Source organism: Phyllobates terribilis, unplaced genomic scaffold (assembly GCF_046119375.1).
Source record: "Phyllobates terribilis strain yellow unplaced genomic scaffold, ASM4611937v1 Scaffold_12__6_contigs__length_324123572, whole genome shotgun sequence".
NCBI lineage: Eukaryota > Metazoa > Chordata > Amphibia > Anura > Dendrobatidae > Phyllobates > Phyllobates terribilis.
Genome location: NW_027362772.1, coordinates 129,469,259 through 129,493,166, shown reverse-complemented (window position 1 = coordinate 129,493,166; position 23,908 = coordinate 129,469,259). Strand labels below are relative to the sequence as shown.

General features: G+C 44.7%; 1 protein-coding gene across 9 annotated transcripts in view; it reads right to left on the bottom strand.

Moving 5' to 3' along the window:
- The window catches only part of LOC141172265 (sulfotransferase 2B1-like), a 462,870-nt gene that overhangs the window by 107,298 nt on the left and 331,664 nt on the right, over positions 1–23,908 (bottom strand). For all 9 annotated transcript variants that reach the window (XM_073656276.1, XM_073656274.1, XM_073656278.1 and 6 more), the window contains one exon: positions 15,786–15,966. In XM_073656276.1, the coding sequence (XP_073512377.1) occupies positions 15,786–15,966 (181 nt within the window). The remainder of the gene's footprint in view (positions 1–15,785; positions 15,967–23,908) is intronic.

Genomic DNA, 23,908 nt, shown 5'->3' with positions numbered 1-23,908 from the left:
TGACCTCAGCAGAGGGTCGCGACCCCTTTCCCGGTTCCTGGGTTGGCAGGGATCGGCGTGACAGCCGCGAGGGGGCAGAGTCTTGGATAAAGTCCTGAGTGGCCGAATAGCGCTCGATCAGGCTGACCACCTGGTCGAGTGTGCCGGGGTCCCCTTGCCCCACCCAACGTTGGATAGTGACTGGCAGAGTCCTCACCAATCGGTCAACCACCACCCTCTCCATCATCTGGGCTGGAGCCACCTCTTTACCAGTTGCAGGAGGTCATAAGCCTGAGACCGGGCGGGTCGAGTCTCCACATAGGTCCATGAAAATACACACTGAGCCCTCATGTATGTATTTGTAAAGAGAGGAGAGAACAAGGCGCAATGGGTGACTCAGTATTGCAATTGTAGGAGGGGTGTGGGGATGGCTACTAACCTTATGAAGTTGTGCACCTCTGCACAACCCCAGTGTAAAGCTCCACAAGCTCCGCTCTGTTGGTGGCTGTCATCTATTTCCAGCGGCCTTCACAGATCCTGATCTCTCGGTGGTGGATCACGTGGTCAGGTTAGTTGCATGTAACGCCGAGATGGACGCCCAGCTTCACCAACACCCCCGGCAGCGCTCTGGAGGGGTTAGGGCAGCGCAGCTTGGAAAACCAGGGTAGTAATTCTAATTAAATTCTTCCCACAGGTGAAAGAACAATAAATTAAAGGCAGCTCTACCGCACCCCAACAGGGGGAAAGGGACAATCAGTGTATATGAATAGCGGTACCAGAGCGCCAATAAAAGGGCAAAAATATTAAAAGGACTGATTAATTAATATACACAACGCGTTTCGGTGGACACAGCCACCTTCATCAGGTGTGACAAGCAGCAAACAATTGATCCTTATATACATTTGACTAGGTATACAATTACTTCAAAGGGGCGGGGCCACATACAGAGTAATACCTCTATATTAACCCCTTGAGTTCAAATATGCTCAATTTATAACAATCCTTTTTACTCTATTAATACCCAAAGAAGCATATAGGGTTCTTATAAAAAGGATTCGCAGTATAAAAACTTGTGAATCCTATAATCATAATACTTAATAGGATATTAATGCCCCCCATTACTGGACCCTTTCACTCATGTAAATGTGAAGGGGAAAAATAATTTTTATCCATTACATCATAAAGGTTCACACCTTGAAACTTTCCAACAATTAATTTTGAGGGACCTTAGGACATTCCCCCCAATTTCTAAAAAAGTGAATAACTTGAGCTACCAGGAGAAATGTGCATTAAAAACCCTTCAGGATAAAAAAGAAATAATTATAAAGAGAGCAGATAAGGGAGGGGGGACTGTGATAATGAACAGAGGCTGGTACATCAAGGAGGGCCTCAGAATCTTAGACGACTCAAACTACTACATGAAATTAGAAGCAGACCCATCTGTAACCATTTTTTTGGAGTACAAAGGACTTGTAGCAGGGGCCTCTACAGCTGGCTTCCTCAATAAAAAGGAAAAATCCTTATTAGACATTAAAAAATTCAAAGTCTCTTATTTTTATTTTTTACCCAAAATTCATAAAAATAAATTTAATCCCCCTGGATGTCCTATTATTTCTGGTATCAATTCTATCACATCCAACTTATCCCACTATATTGATCTTTTTTTACAGAAGTACGTTTTATCCCTAGATTCTCATTTAAAGGATTCCACACATTTAATTAGACTGGTGAGAGAATTACCCCCTCTTCCAGGCTGTCTTCTTATTACACTCGATATAAGCTCTCTTTATTCCAATATCACACATGTATTGGGTTTACAGGCAATTAAAAAATTCCTAGATGAGGACCCAAACTTACAAGATCCTCAAAAAAACTTTTTATTGAGGGGTATAACTTTCATTCTTGAGAACAATGTATTTTCTTTTGAGGGGGTGATGTATCGGCAGCTGAGGGGCTGCGCGATGGGGACGAGGTTTGCCCCCAGTTATGCAAATCTATATACGGGGGCATTCGAGTCTATCCACATCGCGCAATCCCTCGGCGCCGATAAACCCATCGTTATGTACCGCCGCTTTATAGATGATCTGTTTATCATATGGAGGGGAAATATTGTGGAGGCTGCCAAATTTATTGATGAATTAAATTCTAACGACTGGGGTCTTTCCTTTACCTCTACCATATCTGAGAGTAATATTCAATATCTTGACCTTCAGATAAATATAGACAATTCGGGTAAAATATCCACATCTACCCACTTTAAGGAAGTGGATGTAAATAGCTATCTTGAATTTGACAGTGGCCATCTACCCAGCTGGATTAGAAATATTCCATACGGTCAATATTGGCGTGTCAGAAAAAATTGTACACATGATTCGGATTTTTTTCTGGAATCTAAGGTTTTACAAAAACGTTTTAGAGCTAAGGGATACCCCCAGAAATTATTAAAGGATGCTTTCTCCAAAATTAGATCGCTATCACAGAACTTGTATATCAACAAATCCAAGAATACCAGCCAAGAGCCAAACAACGATTTCAGTTTAAATCTGATTACTACCTATGGTAAACCTACGCAAGTGTTATCCAGTTTATTAAAAAAATACTGGTTCATTTTAAGGAACGATCCAATATTAACTGGTCATTTACCGGAATTTCCTCATGTCGTATATCGGAGGAGTAAAAATCTAGGAAACTATATAGCCCCTAGCAATACAACAATTGGTAGAAGACCGAACCATTTAAATGTAGCTCCTATTAGCAATAATGGATGTTATAAATGTAACGTCCCTAAATGCTTATGCTGTCAATCCATTGATAACGGAGCTAAAACATTCGTCTCTGTGGTCACTGGAGAGATATATCCCATTCGCTTTAGACTTACATGTCAGTCCTCATATGTGATATATTTGCTCCAGTGCACCTGCGGCCTGCAATACATTGGCCGCACTATCCAGGAAATGCACTCCAGACTAAATAAACATCGCCAAAATATTAGAAACGGCTTTCCCCTACATAGTGTTTCTAATCATTTCTTAAAAGAACATCAAAAAAATCCTAATAACCTAAAACTAACTATCATTGATCATATAGTTGATTCACATCATGATAGACTAAATTGTCCTATTACACGTGAAAATTATTGGATTTTCAAAATGGGAACCTTGTCTCCTGAAGGTTTGAACCTTAATATAGAGAAGACAACTTTTTAAATAATTGTTTTTATATTTTAGCAAATTTATTATATATATATCTTTTATATGGGGGAGGAGGGGGGAGGAGAGAGAGAAGGAGGGAAGAGGGGAAAGGAGAGAGGGAAGGGAGGAGGGAGGAGAGAAAGAAAAGAGAAAAATAATTATAATTTTTTTTTTGATAATTTTTTTTTTTTTTTTTTTTAATTTTGGAAAACATTTTTTTTTGTGGATTTTTTTTTTTTTTTTCTTCTCTTTCCTTTCTTCGTCTACTATATTTCCCTAATTACAATGATAGAAACTGATTGTAATTTTATAACTTTATATTTATAAATTGTTTTATGTTGTATGTAAAAATTATTATTATTTTTTTTATAATATAAAATATAGGCTGGTAGATAACAATATATCCTATTAAGTATTATGATTATAGAATTCACAAGTTTTTATACTGCGAATCCTTTTTATAAGAACCCTATATGCTTCATTGGGTATTAATTTATAACAATCCTTTTTACTCTATTGAGCATATATGAACTCAAGGGGTTAATATAGAGGTATCATAGACACTCCTTTTGATGATGCTCCAGAGGTTCTCAATGGGGTTGAGGTCAGGGGAGCATGGGTGCCACACCACAAGTTTGTCCCCTTTTATGCCCATAGCAGCCAGAGATGCAGATGTGTTATGTGCAGCATGAGACGGGGCATTATCATGCATGAAATGATCTCGATGGTCCAGATGGATGGAGTGGAGGATGGCTGGTTGATGGACACCCCATGCAAACAAGGCTACAGCGTTAACAAGGAGGAGGTGGAGTAATGTTTTGGGCTGGAATCATAGGGAGAGAGATTGTCGGCCCTTTTAGGATCCTGAAGGGGTAAAGATGAACTCCATAATGTATGTTGAGTTTCTCAAACAGCACTTCCTTCCATAGTTCAAGAAGAAGAACCGTGCATTCCGCAGCAAGATCATTTTCATGGTGTGGCACCCATGCTCCCCTGACTTCAATCCCATTGAGAACCTCTGGAGCATCATCAAAAGGAGTGTCTATGATGGCGGGAGGCAGTTCACATCTAAGCAACAGCTCTGGGAGGGTATTCTGTCCTCATGCAAAACAATTGAAGCAGAAACCATCCAAAACCTGACATTCAATGGACGAGAGAGTTCAGAAGCTCCTTTCGAACAAGGGGTCCTATGTGCAAACGTAACATCACCTAGAATGAAGTTTTGAGTTGAAAACTGTTTGATTTCAGTTTGTAATAACCTGCTAATGCTTATAATTTCAAAAATGACATTTTTTTGTTCTTTATTAAAATGAAAAGGTTGAAAGCTCTGTTGTGCATAATAATTTGGAACATGCATTTTGAGTGCAGTTTGAGTTTTTTATTTTTTAAAAATATACTGTTATAGGCAGTTGGTACAAAAACCTTTCAATTGTACTCTAATAGTTATTTGACTGGAAAATTACAATGACTGCAATTCATATAGGTAATTTGGGAAAATCTGAGAAAATATTATTTGCATAATAATTTGGAACACAGTGTATGTATATACTGTGTGCAGAATTATTAGGCAAATGAGTATTTTGATCACATGATACTTTTTCATACATGTTGTCCTACTCCAAGCTGCATAGGCTTGAGAGCCAACTACCTATTAAGTAAATCTGGTGAGGTGCATCTCTGTAATGAGGAGGGGTGTTGACTAATGACATCAACACCCTATATAAGGTGTGCTTAATTATTAGGCAACTTCCTTTCCTTTGGCAAAATGGGTCAGAAGAGAGATTTGATGGGCTTTGAAAAGTCCAAAATTTTGAGATGTCTTGCAGTCTTGAAATTTCCAAACTTTTGAAGCGTGATCACCGAACAATCAAGCTTTTCATGGCAAATAGCCAACAGGGTCGCAAGAAGCGTGTTGGCCAAAAAAGGCGCAAAATAACTGCCCATGAATTGAGGAAAATCAAGCGTGAAGCTGCCAAGATGCCATTCACCCCCAGTTTTGCCTATTTCAGAGCTGCAACGTTACTGGAGTATCAAAAAGCACAAGGTGTGCGATACTCAGGGACATGGCCAAGGTAAGGAAAGCTGAAAAATGACCACCTTTGAACAAGAAACATAAGATTAAACGTCAACAATGGGCCAAGAAATATCTTAAGACTGATTTTTCAAAGGTTTTATGGACTGATGAAATGAGAGTGACTCGTGATGGGCCAGAGGCTGGATCAGTAAAGGGCAGAGAGCTCCACTCCGACTCAGACGCCAGCAAGGTGGAGGTGGGGTACTGGTATGGGCTGGTATCATCAAAGATGAACTTGTGGGACCTTTTCAGGTTGAGGATGGAGTGAAGCTCAACTCCCAGACCTACTGCAAGTTTCTGGAAGACAACTTCTTCAAGCAGTGGTACAGGAAGAAGTTGGTATCGTTCAAGAAAAACATGATTTTCATGCAGGACAATGCTCCATCACATGCATCTAACTACTCCACAGCGTGGCTGCCCAGTAAAGGTCTAAAAGAATAAAAAATAATGACATAGCCCCCTTGTTCACCTGATCTGAACCCCATAGAGAACTTGTGGTCCATCATAAAATGTGAGATCTACAGGGAGGGAAAACAGTACACCTCTCGGAGCAGTGTCTGGGAGGCTGTGGTGGCTGCTGCACGCAATGTTGATCGAAAACAGATCAAGCAACTGACACAATCTATGGATGGAAGGCAGTTGAGTGTCATCATAAAGAAAGGTGGCTATATTGATCACTAATTTTTTTGTTTTTTGTTTTTGCATGTCAGAAATGTTTATTTCTAAATTTTGTGCACTGATATTGGTTTACCTGGTGAAAATAAACAAGTGAGATGGGATTATATTTGGTTTTTATTAAGTTGCCTAATAATTCAGCACAGTAATAGTTACCTGCATAAACAAATATCCTCCTAAGATAGCCAAATCTAAAAAAAAAACACTCCAACTTCCAAAAATATTAAGGTAGGATATTTATGAGTCTTTTGGGTTGATTGAGAACATAGTTGTTGATCAATAATAAAAATAATTCTCTAAGATACAACTTGCCTAATAATTCTGTACACAGTGTGTATGTATATATATATATATATATATATATATATATATATATATATATATATACATATACATTGTTAAAAAAAATAAAGTGAACACTCAAATAACACATCCTAGATCTGAATGAATGAAATATTCTCATTGAATCCTTTTTTCTGTACAAAGTTGAATGTGCTGACAACAAAATCACACAAAAATCATCAATGGAAATCAAATTTATTAACCAATGGAGGCCTGAATTTGGAGTGACCCCCAAAATTAAAGTGGAAAAGCACACTACAGGCTGACCCAACTTTGATGTAATGTCCTTAAAACAAGTCAAAATGAGGCTCAGTATTGTGTGTGGCCTCCACGTGCCTGTATGACCTCCCTACAACGCCTGGGCATGCTCCTGATGAGGTTGCAGATGGTCTCCTGTGGGATCTCCTCCCAGACCTGGACTAAAGCATTCGCCAACTCCTGGACAGTCTGTGGTGCAACGTGGATGGAGCGAGACATGATGTCCCAGATGTGCTCAATCGGATTCAGGTCTGGGGAATGGGCAGGCCAGTCCATAGCTTCAATGCCTTCATCTTGCAGGAACTGGCTGTGCGGCCCTCCAAAGAAATGCCACCCCACACCATTACTGACCCATTGCCAAACCGGTCATGCTGAAGGATGTTGCAGACAGCAGATCGCTCTCCACGGCATCTCCAGAATCGATCACGTCTATCACATGTGCTCAGTGTGAACCTGCTTCATCTGTGAAGAGCACAGGGTGCCAGTGGCGACTTTGCCAATCCTGGTGTTCTGTGGAAAATGCCAAGCGTCCTGCACGGTGTTGGGCTGTGAGCACAACACCCATCTGTGGACGTCGGGCCCTTGTACCACCCTCATGGAGTTGGTTTCTAACCGTTTGTGCAGACACATGCACATTTGTGGCCTGCTGGAGGTCATTTTGCAGGGCTCTGGCACTGCTCCTCATGTTCCTCCTTGCACAAAGGAGGAGGTAATGATCCTGCTGCTGTGTTTTTGACCTCCTATGGCTTCCTCCACATCTCCTGGTATCTGCTGCATGCTCTGGACACTGTGCTGACAGACACAGCTACCCTACTTGCCACAGCTCGCACTGATGTGCCTTCCTGGATGAACTGCACTACCTGACCAACTTCTGTGGGTTGAACTGTAGACACCGCCTCATGCTACTGTACTCTAGGGGTGAGAGCAATGGCAAAATGAAAAAGTGACCAAAACAACAGCCAAAAAGGATGAGAACAGAGAAATGATCTGTGGTCACCACCTGCAGAACCACTCCTTTATAGGGGGTATCTTGCTATTTGCCGATCATTTCTACCAGTTGTCTGTTCCATTTACACAACAGCAGGAGAAATTGATTCACAATCAGTGTTGCTTCATAACTGGACAGGTAGATTTCACAGAAGTGTTATTGACTTGAAGTTACATTGTGTTGTTTAAATGTTCCCTTTATTTTTTTGAGCAGTGTATATGACGCGCCCCCTGGGCCAGTGCTGTTTGGGGATTACCCGGAGCCGGATCAGATGGCGGTTGTAGTCTCCGAGTGGCGGTGACCCGGTCCGTGCCCAGGGTGTCAAGCTCAGTGTGTGGCAGTCCTTATAGATGTTACTAGTTGTTCTTTTATGTCGACTACGCCACCCGTTGAATTGCGGTCAATACGGCCGCCGCTGCAGCAGGGTCCGCTGAGGCTGGTGATGTGTGTGCAGCTCAGATAGTATAACCCCCAACGGGAGGGGTATAGCCTCAGGGGGTCAGGTGTAGAGGATGGTGGTCGTGGAGGTGCAGGGAGGATGGTAATGAGACTCAGAGTCGGGCTGTGCAGTTCAGGGTCTTTACTTACTGCTGTTGTTCTGGTCACTCCGGCCTTGAGTGACCGCCCGAGCCGTGCTGCGTCCACCAGGTCCTGGACTCGGCCAACTCCCAAGTAATTCTGGAGCGTGATCCTGAGCTCCCTTTCTGACGTTCCTTCTCTCTGGCCTTCCCCACCAGGGATCCACCTATGTCCGGCTCCCTCGGGCCTCTTGTTGGTAAACCCTTGTCTCTGGGTTCCCTGACCCTATTCCTGGTCTGCCTTCCGGGTGGATTTAGTGGGTGGTCGTGGCAGATCCTGCCCACGACCTCCGGTCTCTGGCTGAGGATTAGTGCCCTCCACCAGCTTGGGATCCGGTACCCTTGTGCCAACTCTTCACCCTCTGATCTAATCTTGGGTTCTTGGAGTTCTCTCTTCTCCCCCTCTGGGTCCTTCTTTCTCCTCTCTCTCTCTCTTGGCCTTGGAGCTGCTCTTCTCCTCTGCTCTCTTCCTCTGACTCTGCACAAAGACTGACAGACTGACTGACCTCTACAAAAGACCCTGTTCTAAGATGGTTCCCACCTTATATACTCCCTCTATGTGTGAGCTCAGGTGACCAGCACCCAATGAGCTCCTAGCTTTACCCAGACTGCTCCCCCTATCTGCCCCTACACTACTGGGATGTTCCACCCCCCTCCCACTCCAGCTAAGGACAGACACTGTCGTACCTGCACATTTCTCTAGTGGGAGTACCATTGGTCTGTCCCTCGGAAATGGGATGTGTGTAGTGCATGCAGCCTACTGAGCTCAGTTCCACACTCCATCCTTACCCGGGAGTGGAATATCACACCTCTGGGTGAGGTGCAATACCCCTGTAGCAGCCGAATCCTCAGGGTGCTACATATATACAGTACAGACCAAAAGTTTGGACACACCTTCTCATTTAAAGATTTTTCTGTATTTTCGTGACTTTGAAAACTGTACATTTACACTGAAGGCATCAAAACTATGAATTAACACATGTGGAATTATATACTTCACAAAAAAGTGTGAAACAACTGAAAATATGTCTTATATTCGAGGTTCTTCAAAGTAGCCACCTTTTGCTTTGATGACTGCTTTGCACACTCTTGGCATTCTCTTGATGAGCTTCAAGAGGTAGTCACCAGAAATGGTCTTCCAACAATCTTGAAGGATTTCCCAGAGATGCTTAGCACTTGTTGGCCCTTTTGCCTTCACTCTGCGGTCCAGCTCACCCCAAACCATCTTGATTGGGTTCAGGTCTGGTGACGGTAGAGGCCAGGTCATCTGGCCTAGCACCCCATCACTCTCCTTCTTGGTCAAATAGCCCTTACACAGCCTGGAGGTGTGTTTGGGGTCATTGTCCTGTTGAAAAATAAATGATGGTCCAACTAAACGCAAACCGGATGGAATAGCATGCCACTGAAAGATGCTGTGGTTGCCATGCTGGTTCAGTATGCCTTCAATTTTGAATAAATCCCCAACAATGTCACAAGCAAAGCACCCCCACACCATCACACCTCCTCCTCCATGCTTCACAGTGGGAACCAAGCATGTAGAGTCCATCCGTTCACCTTTTCTGCGTCGCATAAAGACACGGTGGTTGGAACCAAAGATCTCAAATTTGGATTCATCAGACCAAAGCACAGATTTCCACAGGTCTAATGTCCATTCCTTGTGTTCTTTAGCCCAAACAAGTCTCTTCTGCTTGTTGCCTGTCCTTAGCAGTGGTTTCCTAGCAGCTATTTTACCATGAAGGCCTGCTGCACAAAGTCTCCTCTTAACAGTAGTTGAAGAGATGTGTCTGCTGCTAGAACTCTGTGTGGCATTGACCTGGTCTCTAATCTGAGCTGCTGTTAACTTGCGATTTCTGAGGCTAGTGACTCGGATAAACTTATCCTCAGAAGCAGAGGTGACTCTTGGTCTTCCTTTCCTGGGGCGGTCCTCATGTGAGCCAGTTTCTTTGTAGCGCTTGATGGTTTTTGCAACTGCACTTGCGGACACTTTCAAAGTTTGCCCAATTTTTCGGACTGACTGACCTTCATTTCTTAAAGTAATGATGGCCACTCGATTTTCTTTACTTAACTGCTTTTTTCTTGCCATAATACAAATTCTAACAGTCTATTCAGTAGGACTATCAGCTGTGTATCCACCTGACTTCTGCACAACACAACTGATGGTCCCAACCCCATTTATAAGGCAAGAAATCCCACTTATTAAACCTGACAGGGCACACCTGTGAGGTGAAAACCATTAACGGTGACTACCTCTTGAAGCTCAACAAGAGAATGCCAAGAGTGTGCAAAACAGTCATCAAAGCAAAAGGTGGCTACGTTGAAGAACCTAAAATATAAGAAATACTTTCAGTTGTTTCACACTTCTTTGTTAAGTATATAATTCCACATGTGTTAACTCATAGTTTTGATGCCTTCAGTGTAAATGTACAATTCTCAAAGTCATGAAAATGCAGTGTGTATATATATATATATATATATATATATATATATATATATATATATATATATATATATATATATATATATATATATATATATATATATATATATATATATATATATATATATATATATACATACATACATATATACAGTGCCTACAAGTAGTATTCAACCCCCTGCAGATTTAGCTGGTTTGATAAGATGCAAATAAGTTAGAGCCTTCAAACTGCAAACGAGAGTAGGTTTTATGAACAGAAGCATAAATCTTACAAACCAAAAAGTTATGTTGCTCAGTTGAATTTTATTAAATTTTAAACAAAAGTGTGGGTCAATTATTATTCAACCCCTATGTTTAATATTTTGTGGAATAACCCTTGTTTGCAATTACAGCTAATAATCGTCTTTTATAAGACCTGATCAGGCCGGCACAGGTCTGTGGAGTTATCTTGGCCCACTCCTCCATGCAGATCTTCTCCAAGTTATCTAGGTTCTTTGGGTGTCTCATGTGGACTTTATTCTTGAGCTCCTTCCACAAGTTTTCAATTGGGTTAAGGTCAGGAGACTGACTAGTCCACTCCAACACCTTGACTTTTTCCCTCTTGAACCAGGCCTTGGTTTTCTTGGCTGTGTGCTTTGGGTCGTTGTCTTGTTGGAAGATGAAATTACGACCCATCTTAAGATCCTTGATGGAGGAGCGGAGGTTCTTGGCCAAAATCTCCAGGTAGGCTGTGCTATCCATCTTCCCATGGATGCGGACCAGATGGCCAGGCCCCTTGGCTGAGAAACAGCCCCACAGCATGATGCTGCCACCACCATGCTTGACTGTAGGGATGGTATTCTTGGGGTCGTATGCAGTGCCATCCAGTCTCCAAACGTCACGTGTGTGGTTGGCACCAAAGATCTCGATCTTGGTCTCATCAGACCATAGAACCTTGAACCAGTCTGTCTCAGAGTCCTCCAAGTGATCATGAGCAAACTGTAGACGAGCCTTGACATGACGCTTTGAAAGTAAAGGTACCTTACGGGCTCGTCTGGAACGGAGACCATTGCGGTGGAGTACGTTACTTATGGTATTGACTGAAACCAATGTCCCCACTTCCATGAGATCTTCCCGGAGCTCCTTCCTTGTTGTCCTTGGGTTAGCCTTGACTCTTTGGACAAGCCTGGCCTCGGCACGGGAGGACACTTTCAAAGGCTGTCCAGGCCGTGGAAGCTAACAGTAGTTCCATAAGCCTTCCACTTACGGATGATGCTCCCAACAGTGGAGACAGGTAGGCCCAACTCCTTGGAAAGGGTTTTGTACCCCTTGCCAGCCTTGTGACCCTCCACGATCTTGTCTCTGATGGCCTTGGAATGCTCCTTTGTCATTCCCATGTTGACCATGTCTGAGTGCTATTCACAAGTTTGGTGAGGGTCTTAAATAGTCAGAAAAGGCTGGCAAAAGAGATCTTTAATCCACACATGTGAAGCTCATTATTCTTGGTGCCTGAACTACTTCTTAATACTTTAGGGGGACCAAACAGAATTCTTGTGGTTTGAGGGGTTGAATAATAAATGACACTCTGAATTAACTTTTAACACTTTAAAAAAAAACAAAAAAAAAAAACAAAAACAAAATTTGCTGCAGTGCAATTCCCACTTCCAGGCTGATCTACAGTACAAATGTCACAATGCCAAGTTAATTCCGCATGTGTCAACCAGCTAAATCTGCAAGGGGTTGAATACTACTTGTAGGCACTGTATATATATACATATATTTGTTGTGGAGTAACTATACTAGCAGGATGTTCAATGGACCCTCTTGTGCTGTATCCTGTGTGATCCTGTGCTGCAGTCTGCTACATACCCTGCCTCCCTGCCTAACTCCTGCTATTACGACTGAATATATGCAGCTGGATTAGTCCTCAAAAGGACTGTTAGTTCAGATGGATATAGATATATGTTGTGGATTACCTACACTAACTATAAACAAACAATTATCTCCGTGACGCAGCAGCAGCTCCCCCTACTCTGCATGTTTCCAGGGTAGACTGTGACGAGCATGGTGGCGCCAGGTCTTATATAGACCTGATGATGCTGTGCGGCCAGCCAATCACTGTAATGCCCACAACCAACATGGCTTCGGCATTACAGTGCATGACAGGCAATCCCTGCATGTTCATTGGCTCTCTAAAGAGAGCCAAACATGTTGGGAGGGGACCCGAGTTCCCTCCTGAGCAACCCGGAAATACTCGCCGAGCTTATTGAGCACAGTGATGCTCGGGTGAGTACCGAGCAGTGGTGAGCACGTTCTCTCATTACTAATCATTATAGGGTCAGTCTGTTGTGCGTGGCACACATGGACATCACAGAGACTGAAAATACAGCCATCTCCGTGGGGCCATATATCTCAGCTGAACACATGTTTTACTAAAGCCCCCATACACTTTTGATAGCTGTCAGATTATTCAGCTAGCAGCTATCTTGCACTATCTCTCCCACTTTGCAGAGTACTCATATGTTTTCTATGAGAGAACTGCTACTGAACATCTCTGGTGGCGACTTATCTGTTATATAATAAAAGGATCTGAAATCTGACATGTGGCGCCCCTGAGGGTTCAGTCGCCATAGGGGTACTGCACCTCAGATAGAGGTGTGGTATCTCCTCTTCCAGGTAAGGATGGAGCATCACTCAGGACCCCACTTCACACTCAACACTACACCACTCCTGTCCTGTAGGGGGCCTAAATGCACCAGGGTGCTGCCCCGGCCCGGGATAGAGGAGATGGGGGGAACCAAAGATAGGGGGAACCAAGTAGTGGGTGAGGGTGGAGGAAACACTTACAGGAAGCACTTATAGAATCATATATAATATGTGGCCATCTTTAGTTCAAGGTATTTTGATTGTGGTCTTCTGTCAGGGTCCAGCAAGAGTCTGTAGCTGGCTGAAGATTCACGGTCCTTGTTCTCTGGCCTTGAGACGAGGAGCGGGTCAGATTTAACCAGTGTCTCTGCCCGGTCAGGGTCCTGTTCTAAGAAGGCCTTGGAGGTGAGCAGAGGAGATAGGCTCCACAGGCAAAAGGATCCCAGGGGGATACGGACGGAGCGCAGTCGCCACCTGTATTCTTCACTATGGCTTAGCCAGAGGGATTCCTGCTGCAAGAGGGGTGACCGGCCCCCGATATCTGACTGTGTACTTCACGTCACTGTTGGAAAAGCCCGGCTGCTTAGTGGATCCCAGGGGGGAACACAAACGGGAGGAGATAAGAAGGAGAGGAACACACCAGCAGGGTCTTGACAGGTGCTCCTGATCTACCTGGGAAGTGCTGAACACCCTACCCAGTGGCTGCAGTACGCCGTGTGTAGCAGAGAAAAGCTTTGCTGCTGAAAGTGCATCTAAAGTGAGTAAAGACCCGGATGACTTCATTCACCGCCTCCGCTTGTTTATTCCTGCGCGGCACTGAACCCACCATACCTCCATACAGTTCACCAAACACTGCCTTGAGGCCTACTCCACCTGTGGGGAGTAGTACCAATCAAGCTGCCAGAACACCAGCCTCAGAGGACTGTTGAAGCGCTGGTGGCCTTCACCAGAAACCACAGGTGGAGTAGTCAAACAACCACTCATCGCAAAGAAGCCCATTTTTCAGGTGACAGCCCTGGGCACGGAACGGGCCAAGGCCACGACTGCATCCCCCCTGCGACATCTGCAAGGCCCAGCTCCGAGTACCCCACTGCTCAGGGAGAGCGAGTCACTCATAACACACCGGATTCTTATCTCCCTCAACAATCATCAGTCTGAGGCACCCATACATATTAGACTGTCATCTGAATCCTTTGATATTGACTTGATTTGATTTTGCCACCATTAGTCTAAGCCTATGTGCCCACGATGCAGAATTGCTCTGGATTTTACATGCGCTTTTCTGCCAGGGACAAGCGTACAGTATGTCCCACGTTCTTCACATGCGATTTCGCATGCGGGTTGTCAAGCTCTTTTCCAAGTAATTTTAGCATCACTTGGAAAAGTGCTTGACAACTTGGTCACACTATATAAATCCAAGCAACCGGCATGGATTTATATAGTGTGACCAAGTTAATAGTTAAAAAGAATGGTAAAAAATAAAAAATAAACATTATACTCACCTTCTGATGGCCCCCTGTCTCCTTAGCGATGTGTCTTGGCTCCCCTGTAGCTCGCAGTGGTCTAGAAGGACCTTCCTTGACGTCATTAAGTTATGTGACCTGTCACATGACTAAATGACGTCATGGAAGGTCCTTTTAGACCATCGCGAGCTGCCGGGGAGCCAAGACTCATCGCTAAGGAGACAGGGGGCCATCAGAAGGTAAATATGTTTATTTTTTATTTTAAAATCTTTTTTTTACAGGTACTATGGTACCCAGGTCTGGATGAGAGTCTCCTCTTCTCCAGACCCGGGTACCATCCGCACATTGAATCGCTTAATATCCGCATGTGCACATGTAGTCATGCGGATATTAACCGATTCAATGCAAGTCAATGGTGGCAAAAACGCAGCGATTACGCAAAATACTTGGTAGTGCTGAGGATTTTTCCGCAATGATAATCCGCAGCAGAAATTTCCGCAGCATGTGCACAGCACATGCGGATTATCATTGGGGAACATTGCAGACCTATACTAAGCATTTTTTAAGCGTTTCTGCGGCGGAATTGCCGCTACGGAAACACTTAAAAAACGCATAGTGGACACACAGTCTTATGTGTATTTGTGTCTCTTAGGGTATCGGCCTTTTAAATGTCTGCAAACCCCACAATTTTTTAGGTGGAAGACTATTCAGGACATGCCAATGTCTTTTCTCTCATCTTTCTGATCAATTTTTCCCAGACATCTTTTTCTTGCCCATTTTGGACAAGTCAATTCTTTTAACCACTTGACATCTTTGAAAGCCTGAAACAGTAAATGGAAGTTCTAAAAGTTGAACATATGAACAGCAAATCATTTTAACATTGTCGTGCATATGTTCACACTTTTTAGAGTTTGTTTAGCACTTTTTCAGGCAGGTCATAGACCATACCGAACTGAAAAACACAAAAAAAAGCTGGGGCCATGTGAAGGATGGGTCGGGCTAATTTTTTTTTTAAGCTTTTCAGGCAACTTGCAGACGGAGTATGGCAGATAAAGACACTTGGTGCGCAAACCTTCAGTCTGATTTGCCAGTAGAAGGCATGATAGAGAGTGCCTAGGACATGATATGGCCTTGACTATACATATTTTTTTCTCAATATGGTGTTCAGTTTTTACCTTTTCTCATAAATGGGCTTTTCTCTTGATTCATGTAACCAGGTGGCAAGAGAGCGAAATTAGCCATATTGTTCTGTTTCATTTTCTTAAAGGAAGCATTTTCCACCACAGAGTCCACTGCTTCATCATCTAACTCCTTTCCAAGAAATTTGCAAATCTTAATCACACTTCCTCGTAGATCCTGTTGCCAATTAGGAAAATCCAATATTTAGCATAATAATATGCGGCAAGAAATTAAATTTTTACGTTTCTACTTTTATGGTGAGACCACTGCGACCAACATCAAAGAAAGTGCATACATCCCTTAAGGGATAATATTATCCAAAACACCAGATTGCTCTTATAACTTTTATTTAGATAATTTAAAAACATAAATGAAAGGATGTAGTATATGTTAAAATTCTTGCAGCATGGATCCATTCTACTTCATTCAAAAATGGTCTACACAGGTATCAGATATTATAGCAACACATTCTCATATATATTTATATACACCCCGTACCACAGCTGCGGCATGTGCGTAAACTGTACTCATTGGGTGTCCCTATTGCTGCTAGTTAGATTGATTCCTATTGCATATTAAAAGAGCTGTATAGCCACCCTAAAAAGTTTCGCCCTCACTGGCTTCTTCAGGGGACTGTAGCTACAGTGATTATCCAAAAAATTGTGTAGGATCTTTTAAAGTCTTTGTCCCATGTTCATTGGTTCTCAGATTGGGCCAATTCTGTAAGGCAACATATCCATCCAATAGGAAAACACTATCAACAACGATTCACACTCAGTCTACCATTCAAAGACATGCACTCATTGGGTGGAGGGGGGTAAAATAAACAAACCTCCCATCTCAGAACGTCACTAGGAGTTATAGCTAGAGGCTAATTACCTTCTAATACGTCAGACGCTATACAAATCGTTCATTAGCTGATCACACATATCCAGTAAGAGTGCTTCCACTTCTGTGACTCTGCACATGCGTCTGGTTGTTGTGCTATCCATCCTCTCATTTGGGGAACACGCAGATGTACATATCTTACGATAAGCGCTATGGGCCCCAGGTAACAATTTGTCATATAAATACTTATCAATCCGGTGATGCCGCTACGTCACAGCGCTTGCGCACTGTGGACTTAACCCCGTCACATTCTCCATTCATCTGCGGCCATTTCCAATATCATCGCTCATGCGAGCATATCATTATCTCCAAACTAAAAGTAAAGAATACACAAGAACCACAGGACGGATTTCATCAACCAAGTTATAATTTTAATCAGTGTAATGTCACCCATCTGACAGTGTATGTAGTTTACTGAGCACAATACTGCTGACAGGTGCGCTTTAACACAAATCGTAACAGTGCAATAGTGAAGGAGTTATGTGAAACATATTGTGTACCCCTAGTTCCCAGGACCAATTCTTGGTCAATAATACTGTATAAGGCCTCAAAATTTAAACTGGCCAATACAGTAGTTTCACAAACTGTGATACCCCTTAATTTAGCCACAAGATCCTTAGTATCCCAGATAAAGGATGGAAGGGATTGTACAAAAGGAACCATGATCTCATCCAGATATCTACTCGCTCCTTTGGTCAGATAATTATTACCCAACACGATCGGCCTCCCTGCTATTGGATTCACTCTTTTATGAGTTTTGGGGAGGGCATAAAAAATAAAAAGTTGGCAAAGTAGGTTGTCGATTCAAGAGAACCTGGAACTCATGTCATGGTACATCGTTTTCCCTGTCCTGCATTTTTGTATAAAATGTCATGATGTGATGTAAATACCCATGCTCTTTCCCAGATCTTTGTTCCTCAACCATAATTAAACATGGGCTTGTGTCAACACCGCTAGAGGACTCCCCATTGTTCTCTTAAGCAGGGGGAGAACTCACAGTACACATCTTTATGGACACATCGGAGCCATGCCGTGGACTAAACCATCGACTAGGAGGGAGGAAACCTCTCCTCCCCTACCCTTGGGCTGTTCCCGGTAGCCCAAGACAATGGACTTACGCGTGACCAGTGTTGTGTTGGGAGATCTCTGGAGGAAGAAGTGTGGGGGCTCTTAGCTGCGGCAAGACCTCACGCCCGTCGGTGATTGTGGACTTTTTATGAACCTTAGGAATAACTTGGATTTTTGATTTGGTATGCTGCCTGCCTTAATAAATCCTGTTGGAGCGTTCTTAGTCCGGTGGTCTCTTCTTGCTCTGCCGCATACCCCATCACAAACTGGTTGGCAGCGGTGGGATCAGAGCAGAAGGAATGGAGGACAACGGCCCATCAACTGCTGGAACCAGAGCCTCAGAGTACAAGAACTGGACTGTGGTGAGCTTACAAACAAAGGCCCGTGAACTGGGGGTCAGCTACAAGGGACTCTCAAAGGAGCAGCTAACTGAGGCTTTGGAAGGAGTTCGCCTGCAAGAGGACGCTGAGGAAGCACCTCCTCGGCCAATGGAGGAAAGGCGACAGGCAGAGGTAAATAACCAAAAAAGTCAGTGGGCTGTGTGGTACGAGGAGGAGATGGCAATGATGAGAGAGGAGGTCTCCACAGACTATAAGATGGAGGTCATGCGATGAGCTAAGGAGATGGCATTGCTGGAGAGGCAGATAGCTTTGGAAGCAGCTAGAAGCGCCAGACAGACTGTAACCCCAGCACCCACCATGAGGGAACTCCCCAGAGTGTCCCGCAAAGATTTCAAGCCGTTCCAGGAGGCTGCAGGTGACATTGAGGGCTTCTTCCAGGACTTTGAGCTCCAGTGTCGATTAATGGAAGTCCCAGAAAGGGAGCGAGTCCGACATCTGGTGGGGCTCTTAGAAGGTGGAGCTGCCGCAGCCTATAGAGCTATGGAACCTCGGGGGGACTGTGAGTATGCAGACATTAAACAGACTATTCTGGAACACTACGCTGTGACCCCAGACACTTATAGGACCCAGTTTCGTACTTTGGCCTGTGATGAGGAGGTGTCCTTCAAGATGTATGCCCACAGACTCAAACAAATATGTCATCGCTGGCTGGAGGGAGAGGAGGCCTTAACTTGGGGGGCCTTCCTCCAGGTCATCTTGAAAGAGCAGTTTTACTTCAAGTGTCCCGCTGAGATCCGAGAATGGGTGCGTGAAAGGAGACCAGCCACGGTGGAGGAAGCTGCAGCTCTAGTGGATGAGGCTCTCACCATCAAACCTCAATGGAAAAAATTACTACCCAGTGAGAAAAGAACTACCAGCCCCCTGACGATGGCGGCCCCTGATCCTTCGGCCTCCCATACTCACCATCCCAATAGACCATCCACTCATGGTGACTTTCGCGTGACTGTGCCTCGCATTACTCCTGCTCCGCCTTCGGGACTACGACGTGGAGGAAGAGTCCCAGAGCGCAGATGTTATAGATGTGGGCATCCTGGGCATCTGCAATTCCAATGTCCAGGTGTTCGGAGGCAGCACAGCTACAGACCGCCTTTGCCGGTTCATTATCTACAGACACCCTCACCAGGAGAAGAGCTGGATTCAGTCCCTGACGACTTGCCAAGTGACTCCGATACCCTGGTTCCCATACCAGGAGTCTATGGGGTGCGAACCCCAGCCACCTGTTCTTCTGACCGTCAGCACAAACATCTACAGGAGGTCGTGCTGGATGGCCAAAAGGTTGTTGGCTTCCGTGACACTGGGGCTTTTCTCACCATAGCCGATCCCCGCGTACTTCACCCAGAAGCAATTCAAAAGGGACCAGGAATTGCCATTGAATTGGCTGGAGGCACCCAGAGATATATTCCAAGAGCGAGGGTGACCCTGGATTATGGCCTTGGGGCCAAACAATGCGTGGTCGGTGTGATGAACGGCCTCCCCGCAGACGTTCTTTTAGGAAATGATGTGGGACATCTGCATTGCCACTTCGTCGGTGTGGTAACCAGAAGTCAAGCCAAGAGAGCAGCAGATGGGGATGCATACAACTCATTCATGGAAATGAGGCCACCAGAACCGCCGACACCGCCGGTGAGTGATTCTTCTTGTGGGGACAATGTGAGTGATACCTGGGATAGAGTTCAGTTTCGACAAGAGGTCGATACTGACCCCACCCTATCTAGTTTTAGAGCATGAGCTGAGACAGGGCAGTTAGGGGAGAACAGGGAAAGGATTATCCGAGAAAATGGACTTTTGTATAGGGTTACCAATGCTGCCTCCCCGATAAGCCCTGGACTTGTAACAAACAGATGATTGTTCCTCAGAAATACAGGATTCCCCTACTACACCTTGCTCATGATATCCCTACTCTGGGCCACCAAGGCAAAACCCGCACCGAGAGGCGATTGACTCAAACCTTCTATTGGCCAGGGATTTCTCAGGCAGTGGCACATTTCTGCCGAACTTGCGATATATGTCAGCGTAGAGGGCGACCCGGAGATCACCCAAAGGCCCCTCTGCAACCACTCCCTATCATAGAAGAGCCATTTCAAAGAGTAGCTGTTGATATCATTGGGCCTCTAGCTAAGCCAAGTAGATCAGGAAAGCAGTACATTCTCACTGTTGTGGACTACGCCACCCGATATCCGGAAGCTGTGGCCTTGTCCAGTATTTCTGCAGCCAAGGTGGCCGAGGCCCTGGTTACCATTTTCAACAGAGTAGGATTTCCCAGTGAGATCTTGTTGGACCAAGGCTCCCAGTTCATGTCAGAACTAGTCCAGTGTCTGTGGCGCACCTGTGGAGTACGAGCGATTCGAACGACACCGTATCATCCACAAACAAATGGACTTTGTGAACGATTTAACGGCACTCTGAAGAATATGCTGAGGGCCTTCACGGACAGAGATTCAGACTGGGAGAAATACCTACCCCATCTCTTTTTTGCCTATCGGGAAGTTCCTCAGGAGTCCACCGGGTTTTCCCCCTTTGAACTCCTCTATGGAAGAAAGGTCCGAGGACCCTTAACTCTGCTCAATGAATACTGGGCGGGGCAAGTTGAAGATACAGGCGCCCCTGTTGTCCCTTATGTCCTAAAGCTGTGAGAAACCCTGGCTCAACTTGCTAGTTTCACCCAGAGTCATGAGCATATGGCTCAAACCCGACAGAAGACCTGGTATGACCGTAAAGCACGCTATCGGGAGTTTGTAGAAGGACAACCGGTCTTAATGATTATTCCTCATCCACAAAATAAACTGCAGACCACGTGGGAGGGTCCCTTCCGGGTTCTCAAGAAACTAAATGACACCAATTACCTTCTTGCTCTAGATGATCAGGGACTAAGACAAAAGACTGTCCATGTGAATATGATTAAGGAATACCACGACCGGAACCTTCCAATGATAGCAAGCTGTTGGCTAGCTTCAGAAGACAGTCCCAAGGAAGAGGACTCCCTACCGGATCTCGTGGAAGCCACGAGAGCCCCGTCCACTGTGAAACAGGTTCCTCTGCGAGATCACCTGGACCCCTTACAGAAAGACCAGATGCTGGGAGTGCTTCAACAGAGACAGGCTGCTTTCTCATCTCAACCAGGTCGAACCACCGTCACCCAACATCATGTAGACACTCAGGGTATCCGTCCCATACAACAGGCTCCTTACCGGGTACCTGAATCAGTTCGAAATACCATGCAGCACGAACTAGAGGAGATGTTACAGCTGGGGGTAATCCAGGTCTCTCATAGCCCTTGGGCCTCTCCTGTGGTGTTAGTACCAAAGAAGGATGGGAGTACTCGATTTTGTGTGGACTACAGACGACTTAATGAACATACTGTCAGTGATCCTTACCCAATGCCCCATATTGACGAACTTCTAGACCGAATGGCTGGATCCCGATATGTCACTACCTTAGATCTCAGTAAGGGATACTGGCAAATTCCTCTGACGGAGGAAGGGAGAGGACGGTCCACTTTTATAACCCCCTTTGGTCTGTATGAATTTCTAAGCATGCCTTTTGGAATGAAAAATGCCCCGGCAACCTTCCAGAGAATGGTAGATCAGATCCTCCGGGGATGTGGGGACTTTGCTTGTGCCTACTTAGATGATATCGCCGTCTTCAGCCAGACATGGGAGGAACATCTGAATCAAGTAGCCGTTATTCTTGACCTGATTCTTGCAGCCGGCCTAACCATTCGACCCAATAAATGTCAATTGGGGATGGGTGAAGTCCAGTACCTAGGGCATAGAGTAGGGGGAGGGAAGCTCCATCCAGAACCTGCAAAAATCCAGGCTATTAGAGACTGGCCTGTACTCCAAACTAAGAAACAAGTTATGGCTTTTTTGGGCACTGCTAGCTACTACCGAAAATTTGTTTCTCATTTTAGCACTGTGGCCAAGCCTCTTACCGACCTGACCAAGAAAACGATGCCCAGGCTGGTAATCTGGACTCCAGCCTGTGAGGAGGCTTTTAACTGGCTGAAGGATGCCCTGGTCTGTGACCCTGTTCTGGCTGCTCCGGACTACAAGAGGCGATTCATTGTGCAGATGGCCGCCTCTGCTTATGGATTGGGAGCTGTACTCAGCCAGGTGAATGCAGTGGGGCACGAGCACCCCGTCGCCTAGCTCAGCAGGAAACTGCTGGACCGAGAAGTGGCCTATGCAACTGTAGAAAAAGAATGTCTGGCTATAGTGTGGGCCCTCCGGAAACTAAAGCCGCATCTGTATGGACGAGAATTCACTGTGGTTACTGATCACAATCCCCTCACTTGGCTGAACAGAGCCTCTGGGGACAATGGACGCTTACTACGATGGAGCCTGGCTCTGCAACCCTATAACTTTACAGTACAGTATAGAAGAGGCAGCCAACACCAAAATGCAGATGGACTGTCCAGGCAGGAGGAGCCCTGAGTCCGGTCAGCCCTGCCTGTGTGTACTTAACAAGCGACCTGTAGAGGTCCCTCGTACGTACACAAAATTGGAGGGGAAGGAATTGTCATGGTACATCATTTTCCCTGTCCTGCATTTCTGTATAAAATGTCATGATGTGATGTAAATACCAATGCTCTTTCCCAGATCTTTGTTCCTCAACCATAATTTAACATGGGCTTGAGTCAACACCGCTAGAGGACTCCCCATTGTTCTCTTAAGCAGGGGGAGAACTCACAGTACACATCTTTATAGACACATCGGAGCCATGCCATGGACTAAACCATCGACTAGGAGGGAGGAAACCTCTCCTCCCCTACCCTTGGGCTGTTCCCGGTAGCCCAAGACAATGGACTTACGCGTGACCAGTGTTGTGTTGGGAGATCTCTGGAGGAAGAAGTGTGGGGGCTCTTAGCTGCGGCAAGACCTCACGCCCGTCGGTGATTGTGGACTTATTATGAACCTTAGGAATAACTTGGATTTTTGATTTGGTATGCTGCCTGCCTTAATAAATCCCGTTGGAGCGTTTTTAGTCCGGTGGTCTCTTCTTGCTCTGCCGCATACCCCTTCACAACTCATCCTCCACAATTAATTCCTCCATTAATGCCTCTTTCAACAAATCCTCCAATTCCTTTATATACATTTGGGTAGGGTCATTATCCAATACTGCATACATTTCCTTATCATCCGGAAGATCCTTAACCATCCTTATGTAATCACTGGTATCCATAAGAACAAAATTACCCCGTTTGTCGGAGGGTTTAATCGTTAAATCTGCTTTTGATGTAAATCCTCTAAAGCCTTCTGTTCCTCCTCTCCCTCCTATTCTTGTTTTTTGTCAGTTTTGTAATATCATTCTCGACCATAGTAACAAATACATCTATGTTATGATATTGAGAAAAAGGGGGAGTGTTCTTGCTTTTAGGTTTAAGAGGTGATAAAGGTGGACATAGTTGTGGTTGTCCCTGCTCCCCACTTCCTAATTCTTTCAATACATCTGATTGTGTATAACCTGTAAAGATAGGAAAAGGTGTCATTGTTGTTACAGTGGGTGGGTGAATGGTAATTTGATTTAGAGTATTCGATTGAGGATGCGTGTGTATCTGAGATGGGATTCCCATATTTTGCTACACCAAAGGTGCCGAGAGGGTAGGTACTTGCACTTGAGATGATGTGACAGCATTTTGTGACACTGAATGCTAAGTCGTTATTGGGGTATTGTGTGACACCATTGTTGTCTGTGGTATATTTACACCATTAATTGATGTTTGTATAGTGTTTGTACTTTCCATTGGGGTGATCACTGGATTT